Source organism: Adiantum capillus-veneris, chromosome 10, assembly GCF_014529385.1.
Source record: "Adiantum capillus-veneris isolate H3 chromosome 10, ASM1452938v2, whole genome shotgun sequence".
NCBI lineage: Eukaryota > Viridiplantae > Streptophyta > Polypodiopsida > Polypodiales > Pteridaceae > Adiantum > Adiantum capillus-veneris.
Genome location: NC_140940.1, coordinates 105,761,403 through 105,776,553, shown reverse-complemented (window position 1 = coordinate 105,776,553; position 15,151 = coordinate 105,761,403). Strand labels below are relative to the sequence as shown.

At 45.4% G+C, this 15,151-nt stretch overlaps 1 protein-coding gene across 1 annotated transcript in view; it reads right to left on the bottom strand.

Annotated features, from left to right (window-relative positions):
- LOC147449413 (ABC transporter A family member 7-like) overlaps nt 1–15,151 on the bottom strand; it is a 71,443-nt gene that overhangs the window by 12,088 nt on the left and 44,204 nt on the right. Inside the window, exon 10 of the mRNA XM_086521858.1 lies at nt 35–118. Within this exon, the coding sequence (XP_086377984.1) occupies nt 35–118 (84 nt within the window). The remainder of the gene's footprint in view (nt 1–34; nt 119–15,151) is intronic.

Sequence of the window (15,151 nt, the reverse complement as noted above, 5' to 3'; positions counted from 1 at the left end):
AGAATGTAGTGCGTGAAATGGAAAACAAGCTTACCACTGAAGCTTTGGTCTTGCACAAAATACTCAAAGAGGAAATTTCCAAGCAGCCCAAATCCAAAAACATACATGTATCCAATAACTGGAGAAAAGTAAGCATTCACAAAAACTGGTTAGTTAATTTGTAAACTCAAGACTTCAACTCATTCTTTTCTTAAAGATATATATATATTCAGCCACTTGTTCAATTTCACTGAGTTTTGATAAAGAATCAAGTGCTTTCTTAGTTCCAAGACATTCTCGCAAGATTAGATTCGTGGGCTGCATTTGTTAAAGTTTATGAATCTCAAGTGAATACACAATGTGATCCTGTTTATTATTTGTCTTTGAGGTATTTATTTTACTTATTTGGCAAGACTCTATGTAGGGCAAATTTCATTGGGTAGTATATAAGTGCACGTAGGCCCCCATTGTATGCTAGATAATTCATTGCCGAGTTGGTTGGTTCCACCTTGGGAGGATTGGAGACAAGTGTTTGCAGATTCGGTTCCAGGAATCCCGAACAAAGCTCTGGCTCTTTGATACCCTGGTAGCTTCAGCTATGCTTTATGGGGTTCACGATTGGAATCCATTTGTGGGTCAGGATGTGTGGATAGGTATGGAGAGGCCCTTGGTATCTATGATCTCTCGGCTGATTAGAGCCAAGGCCTCCGTGCCACACAAGATCATCAGAGCAGAGTTAGCAGCCCCCCCTATGGAGATAGAGGCCCTTGGTATCTATGATCTCTTGGCTGATTAGAGCCAAGGCCTCCGTGCCACACAAGATCATCAGAGCAGAGTTAGAAGCCCCCCCTATGGAGATAGAGGCGCTTACCAGATCAGTCTCCTTTATGCACATTTTATGGGATACTACTAGAGATAAATATGCCAGATTGGTCCTAGGGTCCTCCAAACAGTTTGCTTTACAAGGGGACACATCATGTTTGTATGCACAAATGTCATCATGGCTCTAGATACATGGGTTCAGCAGGTATCTATGATCTCTTGGCTGATTAGAGCCAAGGACTCCGTGCCACACGAGATCATTAGAGCAGAGTTAGCAACCCCCCCTATAGAGATTGAGGCGCTTACCAGATCAGTCTCCTTTATGCACATTTTATGGAATACTACTAGAGACAAATATGCCAGATTGGTCCTAGAGTCCTCCGAACAGTTTTCTTTACAAGGGGACACATCATGTTGGTATGCACTGATGGCCAGCTTTCAAAAGCCGTGGCCGCGAGAACCAACCCCAAAAAGGGGTGCTTGGTAATATAAAAATAATTTTTAAAAAATGTTCTTTTTTTGCTGCTGCCGCCCCGCCACTCTTCCCTCCCATGCATGCGCCACAGCGGGCCGCCCCTCCCTTGGCACCACCCTTCCCCCTCTCTCCTCCATTATCCCCCTCTCCCTCCTTCATTATCGCATGCAGCCGAAACCCCTCTCTCCCTCTCATTCGTCAACCCACAGGGGGCCGCCATGCATGGGAGAATAGTCTCTCAGCTCTCTCTTTCTCTCTCTCATTATTCACACACACACACACTCACACTCTCCTTCCCTCTCTTCCCTCTCGCTCATCTCTCTCACCCTCTCCCTCGTCCACACGCCTCTCGCTCATCTCTCGTTGACTCTCTCTCTCTCTCTCTCTCTCTCTCTCTCTCTCTCTCTCTCTCTCTCTCTCTCTTGGTGGAAGGAAGAGCAAACGGGAGAAGGATGTATTGTTGCTTTGTGGATTTTCGGAAAGCTTTTGATACAGTACCAAGGGCCAGATTGATGCGCAGGATGCAAGAGTTAGGGGTCCCCAAAGAGATTATTTGGGGGATCATGGCTTTATACGGGTCAGTAACTGGTTATGTACGTACTCCAGAAGGGGATTCCGACATTGTTCATTCCACCGTTGGAGTAAAGCAGGGATGCCCACTGTCCCCTACTTTATTTGGTATGTACATAGATGAGGTATCAGATTACATTGATAGAGAGGGTGACAGAGGGGCTCAACTTGCACGGTCATGGATCCCTTTGTTGTTGTATGCAAATGATATTGTATTGATAGCAGAATCACCAGATGGAATGCAGAGGCAGCTAGATGCATTACATAAATTCGCAGAGGACACTGGCCTGTCGGTAAACTTGGGTAACACCAAAGTTATGGTGTTTAACACCACACCGCAGTGGGTCAGGAGATCGGCACCTACATTTGCATATGGCCAGGATACAGTAGAGTACACAGATGCATACACATACCTTGGGGTGGTATTTGCAGGACCGAAGTTTACTCTTAAGAAAGCAGTGGATGCCACTGCACAGTATACTATGAGATACGGGGGCGTTTTCATTGCTTCTTTAAAGAAGGCTTTGGACCTCTAGATAGAATCATGCAATACCAAGATCAAAGATGCTTAGGCTTGTACCTACTGGAACTACATCGGCACAGGGATAATCTAATGAGAAGACAAAGAGCACTACAACCTCAGAGGCCGATCACAGATTTCTTCGGATCGAGAGAAGCAGGAGTGGAAGGAGAAGCAAGAGGCCAACAGCCAGCACAAAGGAGTACCCACATTCATACCAAAGGCACGCTAATTGACAGAGCGACTGAGCTTAGGAAATCGAGACTACCACGACCAAGATGCAGAAGCACACTTCACCGGAGGAGACTACAACAAAGGATTAGAAGCATTCTAGCCAGACACCTAGAATGCTCCTAAGAAGTTTATTTAATACTTTGTATTTAGTTTTTCACATTTATTTTCACACTTTCACACTTTTCACACTTAGTACTTTAGTACTAAGGTACCCAGACATTGTAACAGATTCACCACTTTTGTATCAGTTTGGTCTCATAGGTAATTCTGGCCTTTTGAAGATGTTAATATAACATTTCATTTCATTTCATTTCTCTCTTGGCAGCCATGAGGCCGGCAGACACAAGTTTCTCTTTTTTCTCTCTCTCTCTCTCTCTCTCTCTCTCTCTCTCTCTCTCGTCTCCCCACCCATACACCACACACACCCTCTCAGTCTCTCTCCCCACTTTGTACCTTTGTGGCATTATACCATTGCTTAGCTTTCCAGCCACCCATAGGAGTCGGTAGCACTCCTATCTCAGTTTCTAGTTTGTAGTTCTCTTTGTTTGTACCCAGACTTGGTACTAGACTCACCATTGTAATCGGTTTGGTCTCATAGGTCATTTTGGCCTTTTGTAGACGTTAATATATCATTTCATTTCATTTCTCCCCAACTCCCTCACCCCTTCCTCCCCCTCTCCCCACTCTCTCTCTCTCTCTCTCTCTCTCTCTCTCTCTCTCTCTCTCTCTCTCTGTGTGTGTGTGTGTGTGTAGCAGCCAGCCAGGCCCGAGAAAACTCTCTCTCTCTCTCTCTCTCTCTCTCTCTCTCTCTCTCTCTCTCTCTCTCTCTCTCTCTCTCTCTCTCTCTCGTCATCTAAACACACACACACACACACACTTAGTCACTTCATCTATCAATAACTACTGCATCCAACTACATACCTTTTGGCAATGCATTTTACTATGGCTCCTCTAGATAACTCTTGGTTTGGCACTGCATCGGGCTGTTGTTGCTCTAGCACATCATTTGGAGGGTATCCTTGACTATGCTTTGAATCACTATATCTGGCTAGTAACTATGTCATCTAAACTATATACACTCAAGTTTAAACTTGAGTTGTTGCCTTTTGGGAGATTACTTGGTGCTTTACTATACAGCTCCCATAATGATAACTCCCAGCTTTTTCGATGCTGATTACAGTGGCTGAATGGAGCTATCCACCATAAATAATTTTTAATTTAAAAACTGGCGTTGAGGCCGTCGGAGTCTGTTTTGCGCTTTGCGCTTGTCATTTGGTGCCCCCACTGAGGAGGGCTTCTCGAAAACCTTCAGTTTGCAACGGTGAAATGATGCGCATCATCAACCATGGAAGAATGGCTACAAGAATTCTCCAATTGGAGAACGGAGGAGAGGAGATTGAAAAATCACTGACTGCCTTCCTCCAAGTGCTGCTGCCGGAATACACCGTCGTAAACATCCAGGAGGTAAGTTCTCCATCTCGCATCTCTCGCTCTAACCGAAAATCAAGAGCCACCCAAGGGGGGGCTACAGGCTGCTCTCATTGTCGTCGCCCACTACACTCTATCAATGAGTGTTGTCAACGGAGGTAAAGAAGAAGCGGAAATCCTCTACATCGACGTCCATCGTGAAGAGGTCATTCATATCAAGAAAGGAAAAAGGTTGGTGAGGCCTCTCTTCCCCATGGAATCTGCAAGCAAAGATATAGCCTCTGCTCCTAAGTGGCCAAAAGGGGCTGCTCGTGCCAAAGGAAAGGAAGGGCTAGGCCAGTCCTGAATCACATGACCCCCAAGGAAGAAACACTTGCCCAGACGAGTGCTTCGAGTTTGAGAAGCAGAATCGTGCTTAGTTTTCCAAAAAGAAGATCATCCGAAGCAAAGCGGCGGAAGATCGCCTATCGATTCGCACGGCGCATGCAGGTGTTGCCAGTCCACTTCGACAACCCCGAAGTAGAAGTGGTATGAAGGTTCTCATGCTCTAAAGAGGAGTGGTTTGGCCACTGTCCTCGCTGCTTTGGAGGGCGAGTAGAGGGTCTTCCTCCTCTCCCCGTATAGCTCATCCTAAAGAAACTGTCTACCACGGGTGAAACCCAGTGGGCCGGAGACGAGTTACAACTAAATGGTGCGGAGTTCATGCAACGAGCCGACTACGGTAATTACTTGCAACTGCTACTAGCTAAAAGGCTAGGAGTAGTCAAACGCGTCGCCATCACTCTATACGTGCTGAGTTACGAAGGGAAGATGGAGCCTATGAAGGGCGATGACCTCCTGTGGATGTGCCGACTTGTCAACACTGGCATGGTAAGGGTGTAAGTAAGTGCTCTACACTCTGTGTATCATGGATAACGGACCAACTGCTTTTCCGTTTAGGTTTCTGCAACACATGCACGTAAATATATATGTAGATAAAAAAATCTTCTAACAACAGAAGATTATGTATCTGTTTGGTATTGCGGTGCTAGGAGAGATCCTTAGCTCCTCAAACCTTATTATCCTCCCCGTGTTGGATTACCATCACTCTTTCAATGTTTCCATTTTCATCCTGTTCTGATCTATCCACCAACCCTGTAAGAAAGCCGCTATAAGCCGCTAAGTCATTTGTGTTTTATTATAAAAAAAAAGATTTAAAGAAATTCTGTTTTTTTGCAATGGCAAATGTTTCTTTCCCAACCTTCACGGGTAAGGTGAGGGAAGATGCTTCAGACTTCCTGGATAATCTTGAGATAGCATGTGTCGTCTCTGGGAGGGATGACAATGCTTCGCGTCTGCGCATTTTTCCGCTGCTAATGAAAGTGAAAGTAAGATCATGGTACAACGCCTTGGTGCCAGCCACCAAGGAAAGGTGGGATCTGCTAAGAGTAGCATTCCTGAGGCGTTTTGGAGAAGGCACCACATCCGAGAAGCTATGGAAATTGTTGATCAAGTTGAAGCAAGGAAGTATGGCTGAGTATACAGCATACGAATCAAAGTTTGAGGATCTATGGGGACGATGGGTTGCATCGCTGAGGGGGCACCCGATTTCCTGAAGAAAGACCGGTTTGTGGCTGGTTTATGGCCAATTCTTAAAGAGAAGGTGAAGGGAAGGTTTCCTCCTACATATGAGGTAGCGGTTGAAGTAGCCCGGATAAGAAGTTGTGTCTACAAGCCAAAACTACCGAGGAAGAAGGAACCGGGAAGGGTCCGACCACACCTAACCGCACCTGCAGCAGCCATCCAAAGGAATCAACCTCAGGAACCGGCTGAAGATCAACAAGACCTGCTCAACCAAATCACCAGCCAACTAGAGAATCTTTCAGTACATCTGGTGCAGCAAGAGCATGCACCTGCCAGAAATCCAGAACAAAGAAGAGAGCAACAAAGACAGAATCAAGACTACCATTGTTACAACTGTGGAGAGGGCGGCCATGGCATGTACTACTGTCCTCATCCAAGAAGACAGAACTTCAATAGAGGAGAAAGACAGAATCAGATCTCTCCACCAAGGGCGAGACCACCACCGCCCAGGCAACCAGGGCCGATTCCGCAGGTCCAAATCCTTCGACTACCCGTACAACCACCACCACCACCGCAACCTCTCATTCCACCGCTACCTCCACCACCTGCTGGAAACTAAGCAGTGAGTGTCATTAGCCTTGAAGCTAAGGGAAAGGAAAAGTAGAAGAGGTGGATGCCATGGGAGTGAAGCGTGCCAGGCACGAAGAGGCTTCTCAAAGGGAGGAGAAGATGAAAAGAAAAGGCGAGTCTAGCAAGCAGGCATCTAAGCCTCGGCGGAAGATCGACATTGTGGATTTTTCACTGGGTGAGTATGCTGAACCATATGACCTAGTTCAAGATATATTAATGCACGGTCCCAAGATTCCCTGGCCCCAATTACTCCATCTTGCACCAAGGATAAGGAGACAATGGATGAAGATGGTGAGTACAAGAAAATCAAGACCAAGGATAGCTAGGGCTATCTCTGGGAGGAATCTTGACGACATCCTACCTATCATGGATGCCCACATCAAGGGGCAACGTATCTCAAACGTCTACATAGATGGTGGCGCACAAATATGCGTCATGAGTGAGAAAATGATGCACCATCTAGGCCTAGAGGTAAGTAACGTCAAAGTGAAGTGCGTAGGCATTGTGAATGCAGTCAAGGTGAAGGCATTCAACACAGAAGTGGAGGTAGACATTTTTGTCATGCCACACAAAGGGGGGGGCTACCCTATCATTCTTGGAAGGCTATGGAGGCTAAGCAAGACTGGAGTACCGGAATAATCCAGATGAAGGATGCTAAGGGAAAGTCCATATTCTACGACATGAAGACTGGAAAGCAACGCAACATGATCTTGGAGGCATCAGAAGATTAATTCACCAGTGACTCTTTGACCACCTTGGAAGAAGATACGACAACCACTAAAGAGAGTGACGGTAGCATCAAAGTGATGGGAGTCATCCTCAGAGAACCAAAGAGATTGACACAATCAGAAATACCACCGAAGAACCAAGAGGGACCATCAGGTATGCAACCCTTGGTGGATACAAGTAAGTTATATCGGATGCTCTCCAGTAAGTTGGTTAGTGAAGAGAGAGAAGAATGCATCTCTATGCTAAAGTAACTTCACCACACTCTTCATTGATAGTTATGACAAGATCACAGGCATCACAGTGGTGCAACACCGCATAAGACTCAAGGAAGCAAGCAAGCCTGTAGTGCAAAAGCTCAAAAGGCTTGGGGTGATTCAGCAAGAAGCATTGCTCAAAGAGGTAAGGAATTTACTACAAGCAGGTTTCATTAACCCTGTCGAAGACTCAAAGTGGGTCTCTCCAGTAAAGGAAAACGGTAATTGAAGGGTTTGTGTAGACTACAAACCTCTCAACGCAGCAACAAAGAGGGATCATTTTCCCCTCCCATTCCAAGACGAGATTCTCAACGAGGTAGCAAGTCATAAGCACTACACAGTATGTGATGGCTACTCAAGCTACTTCCAGATTAGCATTGCAAAAGAAGACCAGAAAAAGACAACTTTCATAACACCATGGGGATATTTTGCTTACAGGGTGATGCCTTTTGGCCTCACCAACGCTCCGGCCAAATTCCAATGCTATGTACTTCCAGCTATACTTTGGTAAGTCAATACGAGTTTTCATAAATGATTTCTATATCTACAGTTCTCGCTCCCTCCATTTGAGCAAGGTCTATGATGGCCCGGTTAGGCTGCAAACCCTGGGTGGCCAGCTTAACGTAGATAAGTGCCACATTGGTGAAAGCAAGGTCACTCTTCTCGGCCATGTAATTTCAGCAAAAGAAATTGAGCCTGACCCAAGCAAGATTCAAGCTTTAGTATCTTTGTCATTACCCACAACAGCTAAGCAATTGGTCTCTTTCCTTCAGAAGGTAAGGTATTTGAGCAGGTTCATTCACTTGCTCTCTCAAGTGGTTCTCCCTTTACAACAAGTCACCCATAGAGATGTCTTCCTATGGAGTGAAGAAAATGAGCAACAGTTTAGCGAAGTGAAAGACTACAATTTCCACCATTGCACCCCCTAGATGGGACGAGCCATTTTATGTTAACCCTAGTGTAGGGAGTGACACACTTGGAGCCGTACTAATGAAGAAGGACCTCAAAACCTCTTTCATGCGCCCTATCTACTTCTCTAGTCGTGTCATGACCCCATCAGAAAAAGGATTCACCGCGGTAGAGCACATGGTGCTTGCATTGATGTTTGCCACTACAAAGTTCCGCTCTTATCTATTGCTTAGACCCTTTGTAATTCTGACAATGGAAGAGGTCTTTCCATATGTGATGCAACACATGGATGTCTTATCTAGAATCTCTAAGTGGCTTGTTAGATTACAAGAGTTTGATTACACTATGCAAGTGGAGAGCTCCACCAGGGCTAGTCTAGCAGGTATTCTTACTCATCGTCACTATAAGAAGAAGCTAAAGGTCAACACAAAAGGTAAAGAAGTGACACCAATGGTAGAAATTCCTAAGCTAGAAAGAGCTCATTCTCTTTCTTCGATGGAGCATACAAAAGAACAGCGGACCAAGCTGCAGCTGGCATCATCATTTTCAATGAGCAAAAGGAAAAGGTATTCTCTATTGGGCAGTTACTACACTCCCACTCCAACGACGAAGCAGAGTACGCGGCATTAATTCTTGGATTAGAACAATGTGTTTTGCAAGGGGTTCAACGCCTAAATGTGTTTGGTGATGCCATGCTCTTGATAAAGCAGATAAATGGCACTTGGATTTGTAAAAATCATGTTTTGCTTGGCCAATTGCGCCAAGTTAAGGATCTTTAAAGAAGTTTGAAGCAGTGCAATTATTTCATGTCCCTAGGGAAAAAAATCAAGAAGCGGATGCTCTAGCCAAGGAAAGAATACAAGAAGTTCTCATAGGAGCAATCAAACTATAGACAGTTGCCCCTCTTTCAGGGTAGCGGTGCTATGCCTGATATCATGACCTTCTTAGATACACGAGAATGTCCTGAAGGGTATACCAAGGGCCAGAAACAATGGTTTGTCCGAAAGGCAACAAGATACCACCCTATCAACAACACCTTGTACTGCAAGGGCAAAGACCAGATCCTCAGGCGAGTGTCAATCTCTAGTGAAATCACGGAGGTAATCTCAAGTTGCCATGATGGTGTTTGTGACGGCCACTTTGCTCTAGATATTACTAGTAGGAAGATTCTACACGCAAGATTCTCTTGGCCTAGTCTGAACAGGAATGTGCATCATTGGTGTAAAACATGCAGAGTTTGTCAAGTATCCAGTGATAGAACACTAACCTATGAGCTACAGACTCCTATCATCTCATATGGCCCATTTGAGAAGTGGGGAATAGATGCAATTGGTCCTTTACTAAGGGCCCAATCAGGTAAATTGTACATTCTAGTTGGTGTAGACTACATGACCCGATGGGCAGAAGCAGCAGCCACCACACGCATTACAGCCCAAGAAGTGGCGAAGTTCGTATTTGAGCACATTTGTTGCCGCTTTGGCACATCTCTGGAGATAATATCTGATAGAGGGCCAAGTTTCAAAGGCGACATGGTGGGAGAACTGATGAAAAAGTTAGGCATCACACGTCGACACTCCACTCTATACTATCCACAGGGCAATGGTCTAGTGGAAAAGGTAAACGGCATAATCTGTAAGATCATCACAAAGCAGGTGAATAACCATACAAGTGATTGGGATAAGCATCTCATGGCCGCTCTTTGGGCCTACCACACAACATTCCGAGCATCATAGGGTTTCACCCCTTTCCATCTGGTATACGGAAAGGAGGCCTTTCTACCCATTGAGGTACAGATAGCCAACTTGCGAGTCATGGCTAGTCAGTTACAACGCCCAATTGCCCATCTCCGTAACCACATCTTGGATCTAGAAAGACTTCAACTAGATAGGGAAGATGCGATCAACCAGTATGCAACCCAAGCAGAACGACGCCGATTCACATTCAATCAAGGGCTTAAGGAGAAGGGTCTAAAGAAAGGCATGTTAGTGTTGAGATACGACAACAGACTCGACACTAGGAAAGATAAGAAGTTTCAGCCCAGATGGGAAGGGCCGTTCATCGTCAAAAAGCGATACGCCAATGGAAGCTACAAATTGATGGAAGCAGATGGTCGAATTCACAAGACCAGAGTCAATGGATGGAGGCTAAAAAGGTACTTCTTAGGGTTTGATCCAGAGTTCATCCTAGATATTCCAGAGGAGGGAGAACCCTCCAACTTCGCTACTAGCGAACAGAAGCAGAGCTAGAGGCATGAATGCCTCTAGCCAGAAGGGAAGGGCTAATGATAGCCGGCTTTCACAAGCTGCGGCCGCGAGAACCAACCCCAAAGAGAGGTGCTTGGTAATATAAAAAATAATTAAAAAAATTTGTTCTTTTTATGTTGCTGTCGCCCCGCCACTCTCTTCCCTCCCATGCATGCGCCACAGCGGGCCGCCCCTCCCTTGGCACCACCCTTCCCCCTCTCTCCTCCATTATCCCCCTCTCCCTCCTTCATTATCGCATGCAGCCAAAACCCCTCTCTCTCCCTCTCGTTCGTCAACCCACAGGGGGCCACCATGCATGGGACAATAGTCTCTCAGCTCTCTCTCTCTCATTATTCACACACACACACACTCTCACACTCTCCTTCCCTCTCTCCCCTCTCGCTCATCTCTCTCACCCTCTCCCTCGCCCACACGTCTCTCTCTCATCTCTCGTTGACGACTCTCTCTCTCTCTCTCTCTCTCTCTCTCTCTCTCTCTCTCTCTCTCTCTCTCTCTCTCTCTCTCTCGTCTCCCCACCCATACACCACACACACCCTCTCAATCTCTCACCCCTTCCTACCTCTCTCCACCACTCGCCCTCTCTCTCTCTCTCTCTCTCTCTCTCTCTCTCTCTCTCTCTCTCCATCTAAACACACACTCACACCCACCCTTCCTCTCTTCCCCCCCTCTCGCTCACCATCCTCTCGCTCTGTGTAGCAACTATAACCGGCCCGTACAACGTAGAGGGCGGTACTATTTCAATTACCTGTTAACTTTACACAGAGCACTGAGAAGGGAAGAGAACACAGTTGCGTCCAGCAACTAGAATGTCACTGCGCACACGAGACCGACACCCTGTAGGTCCCAAAGACTGGCGCCCCTTTCGGTATTTCTTTATTCAAATGAAAGGAGACGATCCGACCACTTCGCACAAGCTTTCACAAAGCTGTCCAAGCCTGGCGAGGGCTGAAGACGCAGGTTTTTGACCGGATTTCGACAGCATAACGGCGCAAAAACCCCTGTAGGTCAAAAACACCTGTCTAGGACGGATTCCCTCGATATCTGGAAGCTTTCTGGTGAGCTGTCACAGAAATTCAGCGGGCCTCCCAGACTGGCAGAATCGCTCACAGGTTGACACGTCGCCCAGTTTTCGAGTTTGGGCTTTCCCTGCTAAAAATATCTCAACTGGTGCGTCAGTTGACTTGGCAGCAGAGCAATAAAATGTTCCCCTTGTCATTCCAACGCTAATGACGCGAACACATTTTCCGGTCAAAAATAGCAATTCCCTAAATTTTAGGAGATGCTTCCATGGCGTCCCTATCGGTCTCCTGACCATCATTGAAGACTACCATTTGACCAACATCTGTAATGTGGGTTAATTTACTGGCCCCTTTCAACTTATAAAGTTGCAGTGACTTGACGATTGGCCCAAATTCCAGTTTGGCGCACACGAGCTTCCATACTCATCAGAATTTAGTGCTAACTGGCCCGGGCAGTCCCTGTCTGACCGACCTAGATCCTCGATGTGAGAAACCCATTTGGCTGCAGCCGTTTCACACTGGCCATGCAATGTCCACTTGCACCTTTTCAAGGGTTTTGGGACAAACAAGTAAAAATAAAATAAATATATCTAATACTTATTTACGGAAGGCAACAGGAAAAATACACCTCCTGGTGACACACCCCACCCTTGAAATACTGCAAGCGACCTCGCTTGCATGCCAATAATACATGTGGATATCTCTTGATATCCCATATATTCTATGATGGGAATCCAAGATATACATGCTTCCGGAAATGTAGCGTTGGACGATTAAACAATCCCACCAACCTGGCTACGACACATATATCAAGCATAGAAGTCTTCTAGTGTACTCTTGAGCACAAATTTCTCTAGCTAAATTCTATATGGAAAGAGTAGATACAATTGCTTAACTACTCTCTTGAGCATCATGAACCATGCTCTTGCCTTGCTCCAAAAAGGCTGCATCAAGTCACTGTGGGTTCCATCTGAAAGGCTTCAAGATACAATTGCAATAGCTGAGGTGAATCAACCAATTCAGACTCTTCCATCCATTTGGCATCTAACGATGAATAGTTCTTGAACTTCACCAAATAGTGTCTTGCAACTTTTCCTCTAACCTTTCTTTCTTTATGTGCCAATATCTGTTCAAGAACAAGGAGTTCATCCAATTCTTCCACTTCGGGTTGTTCCTCATCAAGCATATTCTCTGGCACATCACCAACAAAGGGCCTTAGAAGGCTGACATGAAAAGCATTATGTATTTTCCAACCTTCTGGTAGCTTTAACCTGTAAGCTACATCGTTGATCTTTTCTGAAATATGAAAAGGACCATAATATCGCATACTGAGCTTAGGAAACAAGCGTTCCTTGCCTTTCCTTTTCCTTAACCTGGCCTTTTCAAAGCGCAAAAGTACCCAATCACCAATGAAAATACAAGTTCACGACGGTGACGATCAGCAGCTTTCTTTTGCTTAGCCTGAGTCTTCTCAAGAGCAATCTTTATCTTCCTGTATGTTTCATCCATATCTTGCACATACTTGTCTGCCTCACATATCTTGTCCTTAGTCTGCAAAATGGGTGGGACTTTCTTTCCTCCTTCCACTATCTCAAATGGTGCCTTACCTGTTCATGTATGCACAGTGTTATTGTAAGCATATTCAACCAATGGGAGATGGTGTTCCCAAGTTGCCTTGTGCTCTGAGACATAACATTTGAGTAGGTCCAAGACAGTAGAATTTGCCTCTTCTGACTGTCCATCAGTTTGCGGATGAAACGAAGAAGAGAACTTGAGCGTAGTGCCCATGTTCTCAAACAATGCCTTCCAGAAAAGACTCGTCATACGTGGATCCCTGTCACTGACAATTGACTGAGGCATCCCATGATATTTAAAGATATTGCTCATGAATATCTTGACCATGTGTTCTGGCTTTATCTTCTTCCTAACAAGAATGAAATGGGCCTGCTTCCTGAACCTACAAATGATAGTCCAAATCCCATCATTTCCTGTTTGCGTCCTTGGAAGATCAAAGCTAAAGTCCATTGCTATACTTTCCCATGGCCTATCAGGGATCGGCAATGGCTGCAACAATCCCGGTTGCTTTTGTCTGTCAAATTTGACTTTTTGGCATACTAAGCATGATCTTACAAATGTGTCAACATCTTGACGCAGAGCTGGCCAATAGAAGAATGCCTCAACTCCTTTCACTGTCGCATCAATTCCACGATGCCCAGCATAAGGTGGAGCATGACTTTCCATCAAAATCTTTGGCTGTAACTGTTCAGTAACGCATAACTTTCCATGCATCATGAGAAAGTCATTCTTAAGCATATAGTGCTCACGATGTTGCCCATCAACAAGCTGGTCATAGATCCTTGCAAAATCTGAATCTTCAACATATTGTGTCTTCATTTCGTCTAGTTCACAATGGTACGGAATTGACACTGTTGAAATTTGGGGCTTTCGTGACAACGCATCAGCCACCACGTTCTTTTTCCCTTGCACATGCACAATCTGAAAATGGAACATTGACAAGATGTGTGCCCATTGCATGTGCTTCTCAGACAACTTCGTCTATGTAAGAAAATATCGCAAGGTTTGATGATCCGTTTGGACAACAAAATCAGCCCCTAGCAAATAGTGTTTCCAACTAGTGAGAGCATGAATTACTGCCAGCAATGCTTTCGCATAGACTTGCAAGTTCCTTTCAGTCTTCAAAAGAATTCTGCTCTCATATGCGACTACTCGGCCATTCTACATTAGAATTGCACCAAGACTATGGCCACACGCATCACATTGAACCACAAAAGGTTTAGAAAGATCTGGCAAAATAATTACCGGATCTGAAGTCAGCTTCTCTTTCAAGTGTTTGAACGCTAAAATTTCCTTGGCTGTCCACTTGAAAGTAACTCCTTTTCCTTGCAGTGCATGGAGTGGAGAAGCAATCTCAGCAAAATTTCGGCTGAACCTCCTGTAATAGGAACATAAGCCTAGAAAGCTTCGAATGTCATGTACGGACTTCAAGTCTGGCCATGACCTAATTGCTTCCACTTTAGCGGGATCCATGCGTACCCCATCCTTTGAAACAATGTGCCCAAGGAAGTGAATTTCTTGCAAAAAGAACTCACTTTTCTTCGCATTGATGAGTCGCCTATTCTTGCGTAGCTCATTGAAAACTGCGGTCAAGTGATCCCTATGCTCCTCTTCATACTTTGAGTAGACAATCATGTCATCAAAGAAGGTACCCACAAAGTTTCTATGTGGTCTAAAAATTCTGTCCATCATTCTATTAAATGTGGCAGGAGCATTTGTGAGACCAAATGGCATGACAAGAAACTCATAGAGACCAAATGTTGTCCTGAACGCAGTCTTATGGACATCTTCTGGTCTAATGCGTATCTGATGATACCCGCTCTTTAGGTCTATTCTTGTAAACAATGACGCTCCCTCAAGCCGATCAAGAATGTCATTTATCCTCGGTATGGGGAACTTGTTCTTGATAGTATGCTTATTCAAGGCGCGATAGTCAATGCACATGCGCCATGAACCATCCTTCTTCTGCACTAAGAGTACAGGCGAACAAAAAGGGGATGAACTGGGCTGAATTAGCCCCTTCTCTAAAAGCTCGTTGACCTGACCCATAATCTCTTTCTGCTGGGCTGCACTAACCCTGTATGGTGGTCTATTCGGTGGACTAGAACCTGGCACAAGATCTAGAGTATGATCCTCAGGTCTCTCAGGAGGTAACTCCCCTGGCAAAGAGTCCGAAAAAC